Genomic DNA, 15,038 nt, shown 5'->3' with positions numbered 1-15,038 from the left:
GGTCTATCGTAAAATCTAACGAACATATTTGATTTTGCTGTCCATCCTGCAGCACTTCTTATAGTCTCTATATTGACACCCTGTCTACTGGCGGCTGAAACCGCTGAATGTCTGGTACTATAGCCCTTAAATTTATTAACATCTATGCCGCTACGTTCTAACGCCTTTTTTATCCACCTAAATAAGGTTTGTGTGGATGCTACCCGGTATGGCTTTTTATGTGTTAACAATAAATAATTATTATTTTTATCACATCGTTTTGGTCGGGTGGCATTAATATAAAAACATAAAGTTGTTGCCACACAAAGTTCCGGTTTTTCTCTAAATATGGGAAATCTTAAAATCGGTTGACTTTTATTGTGATAAGAGGTCTTTATTACATCTGTGATAACAATTTCTATTCTATCTTCATACGTATATATATTGTTTAACTGTATTTTAGATAGGGTTTGCATTCTATGGGCAGACGTGAGAGCTAAGAGTGTAACTAGTTTAATCGAAAGCATATCAAATGAAATATTTTCTAAGGGATAAAGTTTGGACAAATAATTCAAAACCTTTTCCGGATCCCATGTTTCTTGATATTTGGGGAAACAAGGTTTAATCCTAAAAGCACCTTTTAAGAATCGTTTAAAAATTTCTAAATTTCCCGTTATATCTGTAATAAGTTTAATGGCTGACAAATGAGCATTTAATGAATTGTAAGACGCCCCTTCATATTGACACATACTTAAAAACTTAACTACTTGCTAACTGTCTGATTGAAAAACATTTATGTTATTTTTTTCGCAGAATATCCACCACTTTCTAAGAGACACGTTATATTGTTTAATTGTGCTGTTACTTATCGAAGCTAACATGGTGGGTATGCAGTCTTCTGGTAGGCCTCTCTTCGTATAGGATTCCCTGATAGCCTCCCTGCAACCAGGGTAAGACGTTCCCAAATCGGATGGCTCTCCCTAAAAGGAGATAATATTAAATCAATCCTTGGCCGAAAATAAAGTGGCTGGCAAACTAATAGTTTGTGAAATTTTGGATACCAGTTTTGAGTAGGCCAAAATGGTACTACAAGTATTCCTTCCGAGCCCTCGGCAATAATTTTAGTTATAACTTTCCCTAGCAGACAGAAGGGTGGAAAAGCGTAAAAGAAAAACTCAGACCAATTTAATGTAAACGCGTCTACTTTAAAGGAATTTGGATCACGCTTCCAGGATACAAAAGTCTTACATTTAGTATTCAGGGAAGACGCAAAGATGTCAATCTGAGGAAGTCCCAGATTTAGAACAATTTTTTGATAAGCCTTAATACTTAATGAGTATTCTGTTTTTATTTTTAATGACCTGGACTCTCTATCTGCATCTATATTATCGTGAGTATTGATATATGAAGCAAAAACATATATACTTCTCGCTTCACACCACTGCCATAATTTTTTTGTGATGGAATTAAGTGCCGAATACTTAACACTGCCCATACGATTTATTACAGATATTGCGGTAATATTATCGATTCTAAGGAGAATGTGACAGTTTTGAAAATTATAAGCAAAACATCTAAGACCATTAAAAGCTGCTAAGATCTCTAAATAGTTAATATGTAATGTAGATTCGACCTCATTCCAAAACCCATTAGCTTTTTCGTTATTACAAAATATCCCCCAACCTGTGTTTGAGGCATCACTAAATATTTCTAACTTGTAGTCAATCGAACCAAAGTATTGGCTACTGCAGGGCAATTCCTTTAACCACCATCGCATCTCTTTTTGTGATTCTTCTGTAATTTTAATATTTGCATTATAGTCCCCTCTGTTATTTTGTAAGCCAATACATTTTTCCCTTTCCATTTGCTTTATATATAACCTACTGTACTTAAAGGCCAAACACATTGAATTCAAAAAACCAATAAATTTTGCAAATTCTCGAATTTTAATTTTTGACTTCTGAATAATTTTATTAATTTTAATTTGTGCTTTAGTGATTTTATAATCAGTTGGCCGAACTTTAAGATGTGAACTATTCCATATAAAGCCTAGGAACTTACATTCTTTCATAGGATCTAAGGAACTCTTTTGAAAATTAATAATAAATCCCAACTTATAAAGTAATTTTACAGTTTCCATAACATTAAGAAAACATTCCTTTTTGGATTTCCCCAAAAGAAAATAATCATCCAAATAATTCACTGATTCAAAGCCTATTGATCTAAGTTTAAAATTTACAGGTTTTAGCAACTTGGTAAATACATATGGTGCTATACATAGGCCAAACGGCATACAACAAAATTCATAAAGAATATTGCTAAATTTAAATCTTAAGAATTTTCGGACCTTTTTGCTATTGGTATAACAAAATACGCATCCTTTAAATCAATAGTTGCCATAAAAGAATCTTTTGTTATTAAGTTTTTTACTGACCGATAATCCTCAAGCTTGAAATGAGGAGCTTGAATATATCTATTAAGACGCTTAAGATTTAATACAAATCTATAACCCCCATCTGATTTAGGCACCAAAAAATATGGCGATAAAAATTCGCCGCGTTTGTGTTTACATTCAACGATAGCTCCAATACTTTCTAGTTTTAAAATTTCACGATTTAAGTTAGTCAATTCTTTTTTAGAAATGTTTACTGCCGGAACTCGTTTCTGAATGGGAGTTTTAATAAAAGGGATTGAATACCTAGAAACCCAACGCAAAATAGTTTGGTCTGCCGTGATCTTTTCCCATTGCTTATAAAATAGTTTAATTCTACCAGCATATTTTCTAGGTACCTCTAGTTGTGGTATTTCCCCGACCAACGCTGCTTTTGGTTGGACTGCTTGCCCCGAGTCCACTGTGGCTGCTTCTCCGTCTGCCACTCTGGTTGTCTCGCCCTCTTCCTCCTGTCGTACTTCTCTGTCTTGAACCTGGGTCTGTTGCTTTGGCGCTTGTAGTTTAAATGATCCTTCTTTTCTTGCTTATTCCCTGAAGGACCCGCTTTTAAATCTAAAGCCGTTTTCTTAACCTCTTTTGCAGCTTTATATTTTTCTTGGAAGTTCTCCCCAAATAGTAATGAGTCAATCTGGGATTTCATAGCTACCTTCTGAACATCGGCGTTTAAAAAGGGATATAGTTCATGTTTCCGGTGGTAGGATATGAGGTAATGTGCTTCACAAATCAATTTAGCTGCATCAGCTAAGGCTGTTTTTGTATTATCGTCAATCGTATGCGGAGCTGCGTCTTTTGATAAAATAATATTTAAAACAGAACCTTGTGCTGCCAGAGCTCTTCCTAGCTTGTTTTGAATGCTCATGGAAAACTGGTCCCTTTTAATTTGAGCTGGAGACAGAGATATCTCAATCTCGGGGTTTAATTTCGGAGCTTCTAGAAACTGGCCGTTATCGGGCGTTTTATATTTTTCAGTAAGCGCCTCTCTGATATCCTTTTCTAGTCCCTCGCTCAGGTAGCTTGACCATCGATTTACGAAAGCTTCGCATAATGGAGGGCTTTTCTCCCCAATAATTTTTGGGTCCTCTCCCAAAATTACGCTTAGGGTTAAATCCTTTTCTACCCTTTCCTGAGGCTCGTCATCATTCCCGGGAGAATGATCTGACTCTGACCCTGAATCGGTGGAATCAGAGTATTCACCTGAAACAATATTATATTCTGAATTCTATCCTGCGTTAGTATCCATATATTTTAATAGTTGGCAATTAGCAAAACAACTATTAATTTTTCTTATTAATTTGTAGGTATTTTTGGTTGCTCACAAACGTGAGAAAACAACCAACCAAATACACTACCAATCAGTCAAAGTTGCCCCAAAAAAAATAAAAAGGGAAAAACAACTTATGTCAGTTGGCCCAGTAAAGGAAAAACCAACTTAAAACTAAATCGTTTTAATAAAACAATTATTTATTTACATGTAAAATATTTCAATCGGTATTACCTATAAAATGAAACATTTCCATACGGTATACCAGAAAGGAATTCATACTCGCCTGCTTATCTTATTTCGAATATAAACAATTCTCGGATTTCTTATGCGGCTATTTTGCTTACTAATGAAGATATTTTTGTGTAAAAGTTTATGTAATTTCTTTGAAAATAAAAGGCGCATTTGTTTTTATAGGTTTGATTAGATTCAATAGTACCCACATTATTTATTGTTGTGCGAAAAAATAGAACTTACTTGAAGTGGAACTCTCCATAAACCTCTCAAATTTTTCCATTTTCCTCCTTAAATCTTCAAGCAATCGCTTCTTTGCTTTCCTCTTAAGGTCTTCTTTCGCTTTACGCTTCATTTGAACACTTTTTACACAAAAATTTGAGATATCACTTCAACACCTTGTTGTCGCCGCGCAACACTAAACATTAATGATGATTCAGGTCGATGTGCGACGTGGTGAGCTGGGAAGAATTTTTAAAGCAGTGTTGTCGTTTCGTGTCGCGAAACATTATTACAAACTTAGTGTTCCGAATGGGTTTTTAGAAGTATAATGAAACATTTCCATACGGTATACCAGAAAGGAATTCATACTCGCCTGCTTATCTTATTTCGAATATAAACAATTCTCGGATTTCTCATGCGGCTATTTTGCTTACTAATGAAGATATTTTTATGTAAAAGTTTATGTAATTTCTTTGAAAATAAAAGGCGCATTTGTTTTTATAGGTTTGATTAGATTCAATAGTACCCACATTATTTATTGTTGTGCGAAAAAATAGAACTTACTTGAAGTGGAACTCTCCATAGACCTCTCAAATTTTTCCATTTTCCTCCTTAAATCTTCAAGCAATCGCTTCTTTGCTTTCCTCTTAAGGTCTTCTTTCGCTTTACGCTTCATTTGAACACTTTTTACACAAAAATTTGAGATATCACTTTAACACCTTGTTGTCGCCGCGCAACACTAAACATTAATGGATGATTCAGGTCGATGTGCGACGTGGTGAGCTGGGAAGAATTTTTAAAGCAGTGTTGTCGTTTCGTGTCGTGAAACATTATTACAAACTTAGTGTTCCGAATGGGTTTTTAGAAGTATAATTTAAAATACATCAACCTTTGCAAAAGTATTTAAGTATTTTAGAAATTCCTGCTTTTAACTTGGAACAGTAATAAGATTTTACATGGATGTCCTAAACCCGTAATCCAATGGATGTACAAAACTGGCTATCCATTGGATATCCATTTTTTGTACTTAGACATAATGGATAATGAATGGACTAATTTTGGTTGTCCATTAGACATCTTGTGCTATCTGCAACGATCACCGTGTGTATATGTGTATGTGTGTGTGTGTATAACATACGCTGTCGTGTCCCGTGACTCATCTTAAACTGAGCCCTTTGACGAGTTCTCAGACTGAAATGAAATAGTGTTTGGATCGTCTGAAAATAGTGTTCTTTTGGGATAGTTTGTTAAATAATACAAGAACAATATTACTTTATTATTATCAACTTCTGATTTTCAGACAGATAATGTCAATATAATTATCAGAATTCGACCTTTCCACCTTTTTCCTCATTCCTGTTTTATTTCCTTAATGGCAAGCAAATGTGTAATAACCTTTTACCTTCTTTTATAAAAAGGATATTTAATATTCATTATAAATCCTTCTAAAATATCCATTAACTCCCTTCCATCCTCTTTCGCCATACAACCCCAAGAAAATAAATCAGGCAACTTTATTCGAAACTTCAAAATTACTGCTCAAGCTCTCGGATATCCGAACCTCCGCGGGCGGCACGACGGTACTTTTTTATTTTAATCCGACCATTGGCGAAGAATGACAAATACGATAGCGTCGTAACAAATAACCGAATTTTACATCGACCTTTCTAATTTATACCCCTGGGATAGGGGAGGAAGAGGGTGGTTATCGGGAAATACTTCATATACCATCACCACCATGATATTGAGTTTCTTATTTTAAGACGCGAAACGACGCGCCAAAATTTAAAAAGTTGAGGATATTCGATGAGATTTCGCTAAAAGGAAACTCACTTATAGTGCCTTCGAGTGGCCGCCCAGGTTTTCTTGCGAATAGTTTTTCTTTAAATTACTTTTAAGTCGGTTATGCATAACTTACTCACGCGACGCCCCGTTATTTATTTACTCCGAAAAAAAAAATACAAATAAATAAAGATTTATCACGCTTTCGTAAGTTTATTCAAGCCCGTCCCTGTATTCTCATAAATCTCGACATAACGGATTTTATATGGCTGACTTGGGATATCATGACATGTGGTGGGAATAGGAGAATATATGACACAAGTAACATAAAAGTCTTGATTTTTAAAAGTGGGCCCCTATGGGCCTTATTGTAAGCAATAAGATAATTTTATTAAAAATATTGTAGTGTTTTTCGCTGAAATGTAAATTAACACTATAAATGCACAAAAATAGTCCACTGATTTATTTTACACGTACATCCTAAAGACGATCGCTTAACACTTCTAGAAATATGTATTTACACTGTAATTTTTTTACTACTATTTACATACAGTGAGCACGCGCAAGTTGGAACAAATTCATTTAAAATTGAAAGGTGTGTTCGAATAAAAAACGTTCGACCAAAAATGAGATACGACTAACAAATAATTTTTTTTAAATAGAAACACCCATTTTTTATTTTATTTTTCAATTCTGTATACAATTTTTAGTATATTTTGTATATGATGTCTTATACGTAACCTCAACTTTTAGGTTTATCAAAATAAACTTTAGATTTTAGATAACCCCATAGATAAAAATCCAATGATGTCGACCTTGCTGCCCATTCAATAAAACCCCCTTCTTCCAATCCATCTATTTGGGAAAACGTTGATAAGGTAATCTCGTACTGTTCGCGAATAGTGTGGAGGAGGCGCCATCCTGTTGGAACATATAGAATCTGCCGATATAAATGGGTTTTCACTATTTGGATAAAGTGCAATTAAACTAGGTACTATATGATTTTGAAGCAACTCTAAATGTATTTCAGAGTTAAGTGCGCCTTCAATAAAATAAGGACCCATAATTAACGTGCCCACAATTCCTGCCCATACGATTAACTTCTTGGAAAATTGTGTGTGCCTTTCCATACTCCAGTGTAGATTTTCTGGTGTCCAATAACGAAACTTTTGCCTATTTACAGAACCAATTTAAAAAAAACTTACCTCGTCGGAAAAAAACAATCTTACTTAAAAATTGTAGGTTTGCATTACATTTATTCATCATTATTTCGCAAAACTCTATTCTGCGGATGTCATCATTTTCTCATAAGCTCCTGAATCAAATGAATTTTATATGGATGCCATTTATTCCTATGCAAATATTTTAGAACACATGATTTACTAACCGACTGATCTGCAGCAACTTGTCGAGTTGATTTATGTGGATTTTCTTGTAAGTCGAGCAAAATATCTAATTGTCTGTTTTCTGGAAGCGTGGGACGGTCCAGATCATATTTGTCTCTAACTTCACAATATGTCATATTCACAATTGGTCAAATCTCTTAACTTTTTTCAATTTTGCTTACTACCGAACGTGTAATAAGCCTCTCCGGGTACTTATTGTAAAACCGATCGCAAACTTCGGCCTGTGTTCGAGTCTTGTCGCCATATCCTACCATCATCAAAATTTAAATTATTTATTTTTTAGTTAAACCCGCCATACTTGATTGAATTGCGTTTGACTTGAATATGCTCAAATGACCCAAACACTTGCAAATTTATTAATAATGTTAGTATTAGGTATAAGACATGGTATACAAAATATACCTGAAATTCTATGCAGAATTCAAAAATGGATTAAAAATAGGTGTCCCATTTCAAAAATTTAAGTTCATGGTTGCTTATTTTTGGTTTACATTCTTATACATGAATTTATCATAAAAAAACGCGACAAAAAATAAAAATCGACTTGTCCGAGCGTTTCTTTTTTCGAACACACCTCTGAATTTGAAATAAATTTGTTCCAACTTGAGCGTCCTCACTGTATATAGATTTTAAAAGTGGTGTCATAAAGTAATATTCTAAGCGATATTTAATCATTTCATTAAATAAATAAATGTTTTAAGCATTTTTTTTTAAAATTTATACTATTGAATCGTAAAATTTGACTACTTGCGCCCACGTACTATTTTTTTAAACGCCTGATCACTTGCACAGCCTAACGTAGGAATCGCCAGAACGCAGGTGTTTTATCTTTGTTTAATAGACTGGCTAAAAAGAGGTGACAAGTCTGGGAGTGCTGGAAGTGTTTAAAATATTTTGTAAGATGCTTGGATTTTAGTCCGCGGTCAATTTTTTGATATTATTTTCTTGTGATATTATTTTCTTTCTAAATATTGACATTTTCGAAAGAAAAATAAAAAATAGTATCAAACATGGAGTTTTACGTATATTTAAAATGATTTCATAGATAGACAATATAAAATTTTGCCATTTAAACATGTATATCATGCGACAATAAATATGACATAGGCGCATGGACTAATTAGTGCGGCATCTGCGACACATCAAAGATTCTAATAGATCTCTGAACTGGACTTTATATTAATAATAAATGTTTTTTTTATTTACAAAAATACAGTAAATAAAATATTTATAAGTGAATTACAAAACTATATATACAAAACTATATATGTAAATAAAAGTCCGACAATACATAAAATATACTTACACCTAAATTAAATATTTTATAAAAATTTATAATAATTTTCTTTGTAAAAAAAATATCTAAATTTCACTGCTGAATAAATTATCTTTGTTTAATATATATTCCTTTCTGTGTCCTAAAAAAAGAATTAAACATATTTTAAAAACTCTGTTACTAAATTAAAAATTCTATAACAGAGTATTATCTAAAAAAACAATATATAATATCTGCAATGCACAACAACTTATAGTATAGCATATATCATATACCTAGTATATATTTGTTGGCTTTTGGAAAGATTGACAATACAAAAACATAATAGTAATAAATAAAATTAGATTTTCTTACCAAAAACCTGGAATTGCTTGCCGCAAATCAATTAAAACATTACTTCCAATGTTGAAAGACCACTTTTTAGAAAAAAAGTCATGAATTTAAAACAACATCCTTAAAACAAATGGCAAACTCAACCCACGTTGACAACCAACTGTCTGTCAGCTCCCTGTCAATTTTGCCAAGCAAGATGGCCGACATACGATTTCGATTTTCACCATACAAGCTTCATACCGCAATTATTTTGGAATAAGAGAGAACAGTTGATCTAATCGCGACGTTCCTAATATCGTTACACTATCCCCTCCCGAAGCTCATTTCGTTGTGAATCATCCTCCAGTCAAGTTAACCAGCCTGCATGCGATCTTGCTACGCTTCTCATATCCTCAGCAAGAAATTTCTCCTTTCGATAATATAAAGCGTCTCAAACGTCCTTATAGGTTTGATTCTGATGTAATGCCTCTTTGTTAACCAGCTAGGAAATCGTGTAACCAGTCTTTTAATCAGCTATTTCTTTAAACATTTCTAAATTCTAACGGAGTGTGTCAGAGTGTACTTATCTGGTATAGTAAACAGATCTTGCTGTACTTCAAACGTCTCGAGCTTCGTAGTCTTCGAATGACTCGAATTTTACCCCTCGGCGACTTTTGTAATATGTAAAGAACACCGTGATGGCTTTGTATTGCTTATTTCAGGATATTTGAAGTTTCGATGACAGAGCCTTCCGCCTCTCAGGGTTAGAAAATCACACCGAGTCACTTGTGTAATACCTCTGGTTTTCGGCATTGACATCATATGTGTTCTTCATCCAATTGTTGGCATCTTGAATGAAAATGCTAACTTGACTGTGAATGACATCGATATTTCTATGCAGCTTAGTCGCATGGTCCTCTTCGGCAACATTTTTTGGATTTGGATTTCGGTCTCCTGTCTTTTCTGGGTGGTCGATCGATAAGTCAGCATTAATAAATAGAAAAAGCTAAACAATGGAACGATTATGTTTCTCACGTACTAGAAAAGAAGATTCATGTGAACATAGAATATTTTGTTAAAAAATTGCATTTCCATCATGAATGCACATAATTTTATCTGTTGCCAGTAGTCTTCGGAAAATATCTCTAGATTTTTTGAATATTTGAGACCTTAGAACATTGAAAGGTTAGAATTTGCATTGCCGTGGAATAATAGGCAGTTTGTTTGCTTGCAACATCTCTGATGCAATGATGCCAAATGCTTATGTAGAAATGGCAAAAAACACTATATAATATTATAATTTAGTCACGTATTCTACGTTTATGAAGATGCTTTCCTGATGATTTAATGTTATGAAAGTATGGATATTTACTTGTGAAAAGATCGGCTTTTATTTTTTTTTCCATGCTGCGGAACAAGTTTTTACCATAACAGTTCACAAAAACAGTCAAATGAGAAATTTTTTCTTTTTCATCCAAAAACTAAAAAAAACACAGAACTTGCAAAATGCCAAATGTAAACACAAAGCCGTTTGAGAAGATAATATTTCGCAAGATGACATCAGCTTGCGGTGTTGCCATTTCAATTTTCTTAAAAGCGGTTTTAAGAATAAGAATATTAATAATGTTTTTTTTTTCGTTTTAATCCAAAATCTAACCAATAAGTTAAATTAATATTATAATATCTATTAATATATAGCTGAAAATTTCCTTTTTTAAAATGTGGGTAAACTTGAAAAAGAGAAGCGGTCAATATGTTTGTTCACAAAACACCCCTCTTGTCCCTGAACATATGTTGAACTCAAGCAAAGTTGTTGTTTACTAATTCTAGTCTTTCAATATTCTATGTTTGAAACATTTGCACCCCTATTTTTCCTAAATACTGGTAATAGTTTTATAGTCCATATCCAATTCCTCTCCAATACTGCTTGATCAGATCTGTGTTGATCAGTCGTTCCTCTTCGATAAAAGGTTGTTGAACCTTAGTGTAAGCATTTATGGCAATCTTGGAGGCATAAGGATGTCTTAAAATTCGAAACCTTATTTAAAATTGTTTTTTCGAAAGGAATAGGTCTATTTTCCAATGTAATTGAAAACAAATCCCTAAATTGTATTACCGAAAAGCTTCGATAAATACTATTTAATGATTTAAATTATTTCGTAAGTATTGTAAATAGCCATAAATAGTTGAGAAAAAAATAATTGCGCTTTAAGATTTGACATCGACAAGAGGAAGTCAGTATTGCCATAATTTTGAACAATCCGTTAACTTTTATTCCCCAACCTGTTGCATGATAATGCAGCGTAGGATCAATCAATTACGTTTTTATCAATTTAAAAACTTTAAATGTAGTTTGATATAAATCTTTTATAGGTAGGGGAAAGATACTACTTTATTTAGGTCAAGGAGTGGGTAACTCCGTGGGCTTTATGCTTTCCAACCCCTAAATTTTAAAAGGCATTTTAGGCACTTTAAAGGTCTTCTTAAGTAGTACTTATCTGCACAATATATATTTTTTAAATTAGATATAAAAAAAATTAAAATTTTTTAACTTTGTTTATAAAGTGCTATTTTATTAAGTAAAATGCTTAAAAGGCATTTCATTTTGGGTTAAATAAAAATCTATCTATTTTTAAACTCATTTATTACATTTTGAAATACTGTTCTTGTAATAAATATATATTCAGTTATCATCAAAGGAAGATCATCAACGGAATCTGGTTGTATTTTAAACACAACGGTTTTTTTTTAAAAATCGGTGATTTTGGCGGTCATTTTATTGGACCTCTTCTTCCAATTAATTGAGTTGGAAACGTACCATTGAATTATTCTCATAGGAAAAGAGTGGTTCTCCAGCTTGCTGAATATATATTAGATCTTCGTTTAGGGTCCTATTTCGATTAGTCCAATTTGCTAACTAATTTTCTATTTGTTCAACTATAAGCGCATGAATTGTGTTGAATATTTCTGAATCTGTTTTGTCATTAAGGTTATAATAAAGTTATAATATTTTCGACCATAAATTAGTTTTTTCTCTGAGTACTATGAGTGTCCTTCTATGAAAACATCGCACCAGTACCTATGGTTATCTTTAATATCAGAACCATTAAAAAGAAGTACATTTGCCACCGATCCTGTTGCCTAAGTGTGACTTAATTTTTCTCGGGATTTCTTTTATTAAATGCAGCATCAATGCTAAAGGCGCAACTATTTTCAGACCCATAAATAAAAACTACTTAAATTCTTTCTGCTAAACTATACACAATTTCTGATATCGATCCGATTTATTAAAATAAATTAAAATCGATTTGAAATGAAGGGTACAGGCTAAAAAGGGAGAATGTCACTTTTTGCTAATTTTGAGCTGTTCAGTCCGTTCAACTTTTAATAGACAGAAGTATCACCTAGTAACATTATACAGGCGAAAAAAGGGAAGAGTCGCCAGATATCGACAATTTAAATTAAGCTGTAGTGGCTAAAAAGGAGGAGAGTCCGCGCGCCACATGCTAAGAAAGGGAAACGTCACAAATGCACGTTATTCAGGAACTGTCAGAAGGTTCTCTTGACTGCAGTTACTTTTATTTTATGATTGTGTTTACCGGTTCTGGTGTTTATTTATTGTTCGTCAAACTTGTGGAAATATAAGTGACAAGTCGTATTTTAATATTGTAGTGCTAATAAACAGTATAAAATGAATCCAAGTGTCAGTGACAGTGAAGACTTTGTTGTTATGCCAGTTTAGGGAAAAAAGAGAAAAAGTTACGGAAGACTAACCGATGTTTCTAAAAAACTTAACCTACGAAACCACGTGACAGGAAGTGACTGCCAATGTAAACGTCTCAAGTGTTTTGATAAAGTTCCACTTAGTGCAAAACAAAAGATAATAAGTGAGTTTAATTTATTAAAATCCGTGGATGAGCAAAACATCTATTTGTGTGGACTTATTAGTGTCTGTCCTGTACAAAAGCGACGTCCACGTAACGCAGAAGAGGTCGCAAGATTGCATGAGAGTTCATTTGCTTATCGTGTCAGAATCTCTTTAGATGGTGAGACAACAGAAGTACTAGTTTATTTTAAGGCTTTTCTTTCCTTACATGGTATAACCAAAAAAAATCTTGAAATTCTCCAGAAATCTTTAAAAATGATTGGTAGCGCTCCAATTGATAAACGAGGAAAACACTAAAAAAAAGTAGGCCTCTCAAGCTGAAACAGGAAGCTAAACTCTAGTAGTCAATCATATTAGTTCTTTTAAAGGACGACAAAGCCATTACAGCCTAAAAGATTCTTCAAAAACCCAGCTGCCCGAAGATTTAAATATCAGAAAAATGTACAATATGTACAAAAATACCGTTACAGATTAAAAATATTGTGTGTCATATGAAACATATAGATCTATTTTATCACGAGACTTCAACATTTCATTTGGTTATCTAAGGTCGGATACGTGCAGTATCTGTGACGAATACTTGGCAAATATTAGGTCCCTAGAAGCCAAAATGAAGAATGTGTCAAAAAATGCCATAGAAAAAAAACAACTAGATGACAAAATCACTACCCTCCAACAGGAAAATCTACTTCATAAGCATAAAGCTAAAGTGTTTTACTCAAGAAAAAAGACTGCAAAATTATCTAGTCGGGTAAATGAGAACAAAGAAGCAATATGCATGGCTTTTGCTAAAAATCTGCCAGTGCCCAACATCAGCACAAATGATGTTTATTATAAGAGACAGTTATCTGTATTCTCTTTTAATATTCATGTTTTGTCGACTAGTCAAAGTATTTTCTATACTTATCCTGAAAACCTACAAACGGTCGAAAAGGCTCTGACGATGTATGTTCGATGTTGCATCATTTTGTTTACAACTTTCTACCTAGTTGTGTTCGAGTCCTCAATATATTTTGCGACTCATGTGGGGGACAGAATAAGAATTACACAGTTATCCGTTACCTCCATCACTTAGTGCATGTGCAAAAAAGGTTTGATGAAATCAAGATCAGTTTTCCCATTAGAGGACATTCATTTATGGAATGCGACGAGGATTTTGGACTAGTTCAGCAAAAGTCGCGTATGGAACTTCCAAATAAATGGGCTGAAGTTTTCAGAGCTGTACGAGTTAAACCAAATCCTTTTGATGTTAGGGAAATCACTTTCGATATTTTTAAATGCTGGACTACACATTTGTCTACACTTACAAAAATAAGTGTCCAATGAAGATCCAGCCCATACGTGAACTAAAAGTCGTTAAAGATCATCCCAGGCTTGTCTACCATCGATCAACATGGAATGGTATGTGGGAATCGGCTGTTTTGATTGAACCGAAGAAAAAATTTATCAATAATTTACCAAACAATTTGTTCGAATTATCAGGCCAATTATACAAAAGTACCTAACTATACACATAATATTATTTTCCAATGTTAAGGATGTTTTATCTATTTGCAGGACTACTGCCTATAACACTAGCCAAGAACAATGACCTGCAGTGCTTAATGAAATTCTGTCGCAATCCAGCCGCTAGAAAATATTTCTCTACATTAAAACATATCAGAAATGTAAAAGACAAGGCTTTCTTTCCAAAAGCTTCGTGTGTAAGAAGCGCAAAAAAAGTGTTTGAATTTTTTCTGTATCTTTCCCAATTAAATAAGAAATTCGAATTAACCTTTACTGTTTTGCTTTAGAATTGCTTGTGTATAAAAAACTGATGATACCACAAAACTACAGTGAAAATATGTGACATTCCTCCTTCTTGTTCGTTACAATCTGTACTTTCTTCTTCTTTTTTTCTTTAAAATTTTTTTAAAATGGAATTTCATTAATATTTTCTCAATTCCAATCCCAAATAGACATAACAAACTCAATCCATTAATGCATTCAATAAAAAGTAATAAAATAATAAGTTATTAGGTTTTAAAATTAAAAACTGATTTCCTGAAAATCAACGATTTTTGACATTCCCCCTTTTTAACCCGTACCCTTCAATTGTTAAATTAACCATTGATAATATATTTGGAAGGCTATTTAAGAAAATGAAATAGATAATAAACCTTATCTATTAAGACCTGATCCACTACCCTTAAAATATTTGGTGAAAAAATTATAATTTCAATTTAAGC

General features: G+C 33.2%; 2 protein-coding genes across 3 annotated transcripts in view; one reads left to right on the top strand and one right to left on the bottom strand.

Annotated features, from left to right (window-relative positions):
* The window catches only part of LOC126737338 (extracellular serine/threonine protein CG31145), a 601,920-nt gene that overhangs the window by 383,204 nt on the left and 203,678 nt on the right, over window positions 1-15,038 (top strand). The gene's annotated exons all lie outside the window — the stretch shown is intronic.
* On the bottom strand, window positions 815-4,315 carry LOC126737339 (uncharacterized). Its single transcript, XM_050442203.1, has 3 exons — window positions 4,170-4,315; window positions 2,770-3,625; window positions 815-959 (listed from the first exon to the last, which is right to left on the bottom strand). The coding sequence occupies exons 1-2, from the start codon at window positions 4,279-4,281 to the stop codon at window positions 2,772-2,774; spliced, it is 966 nt and encodes a 321-aa protein (XP_050298160.1). The 5' UTR covers window positions 4,282-4,315; the 3' UTR covers window positions 815-959; window positions 2,770-2,771.

The sequence above is a fragment of the Anthonomus grandis genome, chromosome 6 (genome assembly GCF_022605725.1).
Source record: "Anthonomus grandis grandis chromosome 6, icAntGran1.3, whole genome shotgun sequence".
NCBI lineage: Eukaryota > Metazoa > Arthropoda > Insecta > Coleoptera > Curculionidae > Anthonomus > Anthonomus grandis.
Note: the sequence above shows the minus strand (reverse complement) of the source record. Positions and strands in the feature narration are given on the sequence as shown.

Bases quoted from the DNA above. Each gene is read 5' to 3' on its own strand.
- LOC126737339 (XM_050442203.1), bottom strand. From the start codon at position 4,281: ATGAAGCGTAAAGCGAAAGAAGACCTTAAGAGGAAAGCAAAGAAGCGA. The intron at 3,626-4,169 runs GTAAGTTCTATT...ATATTGTTTCAG, and splicing joins TATGGAGAGTTCCACTTCAA to GTGAATACTCTGATTCCACC.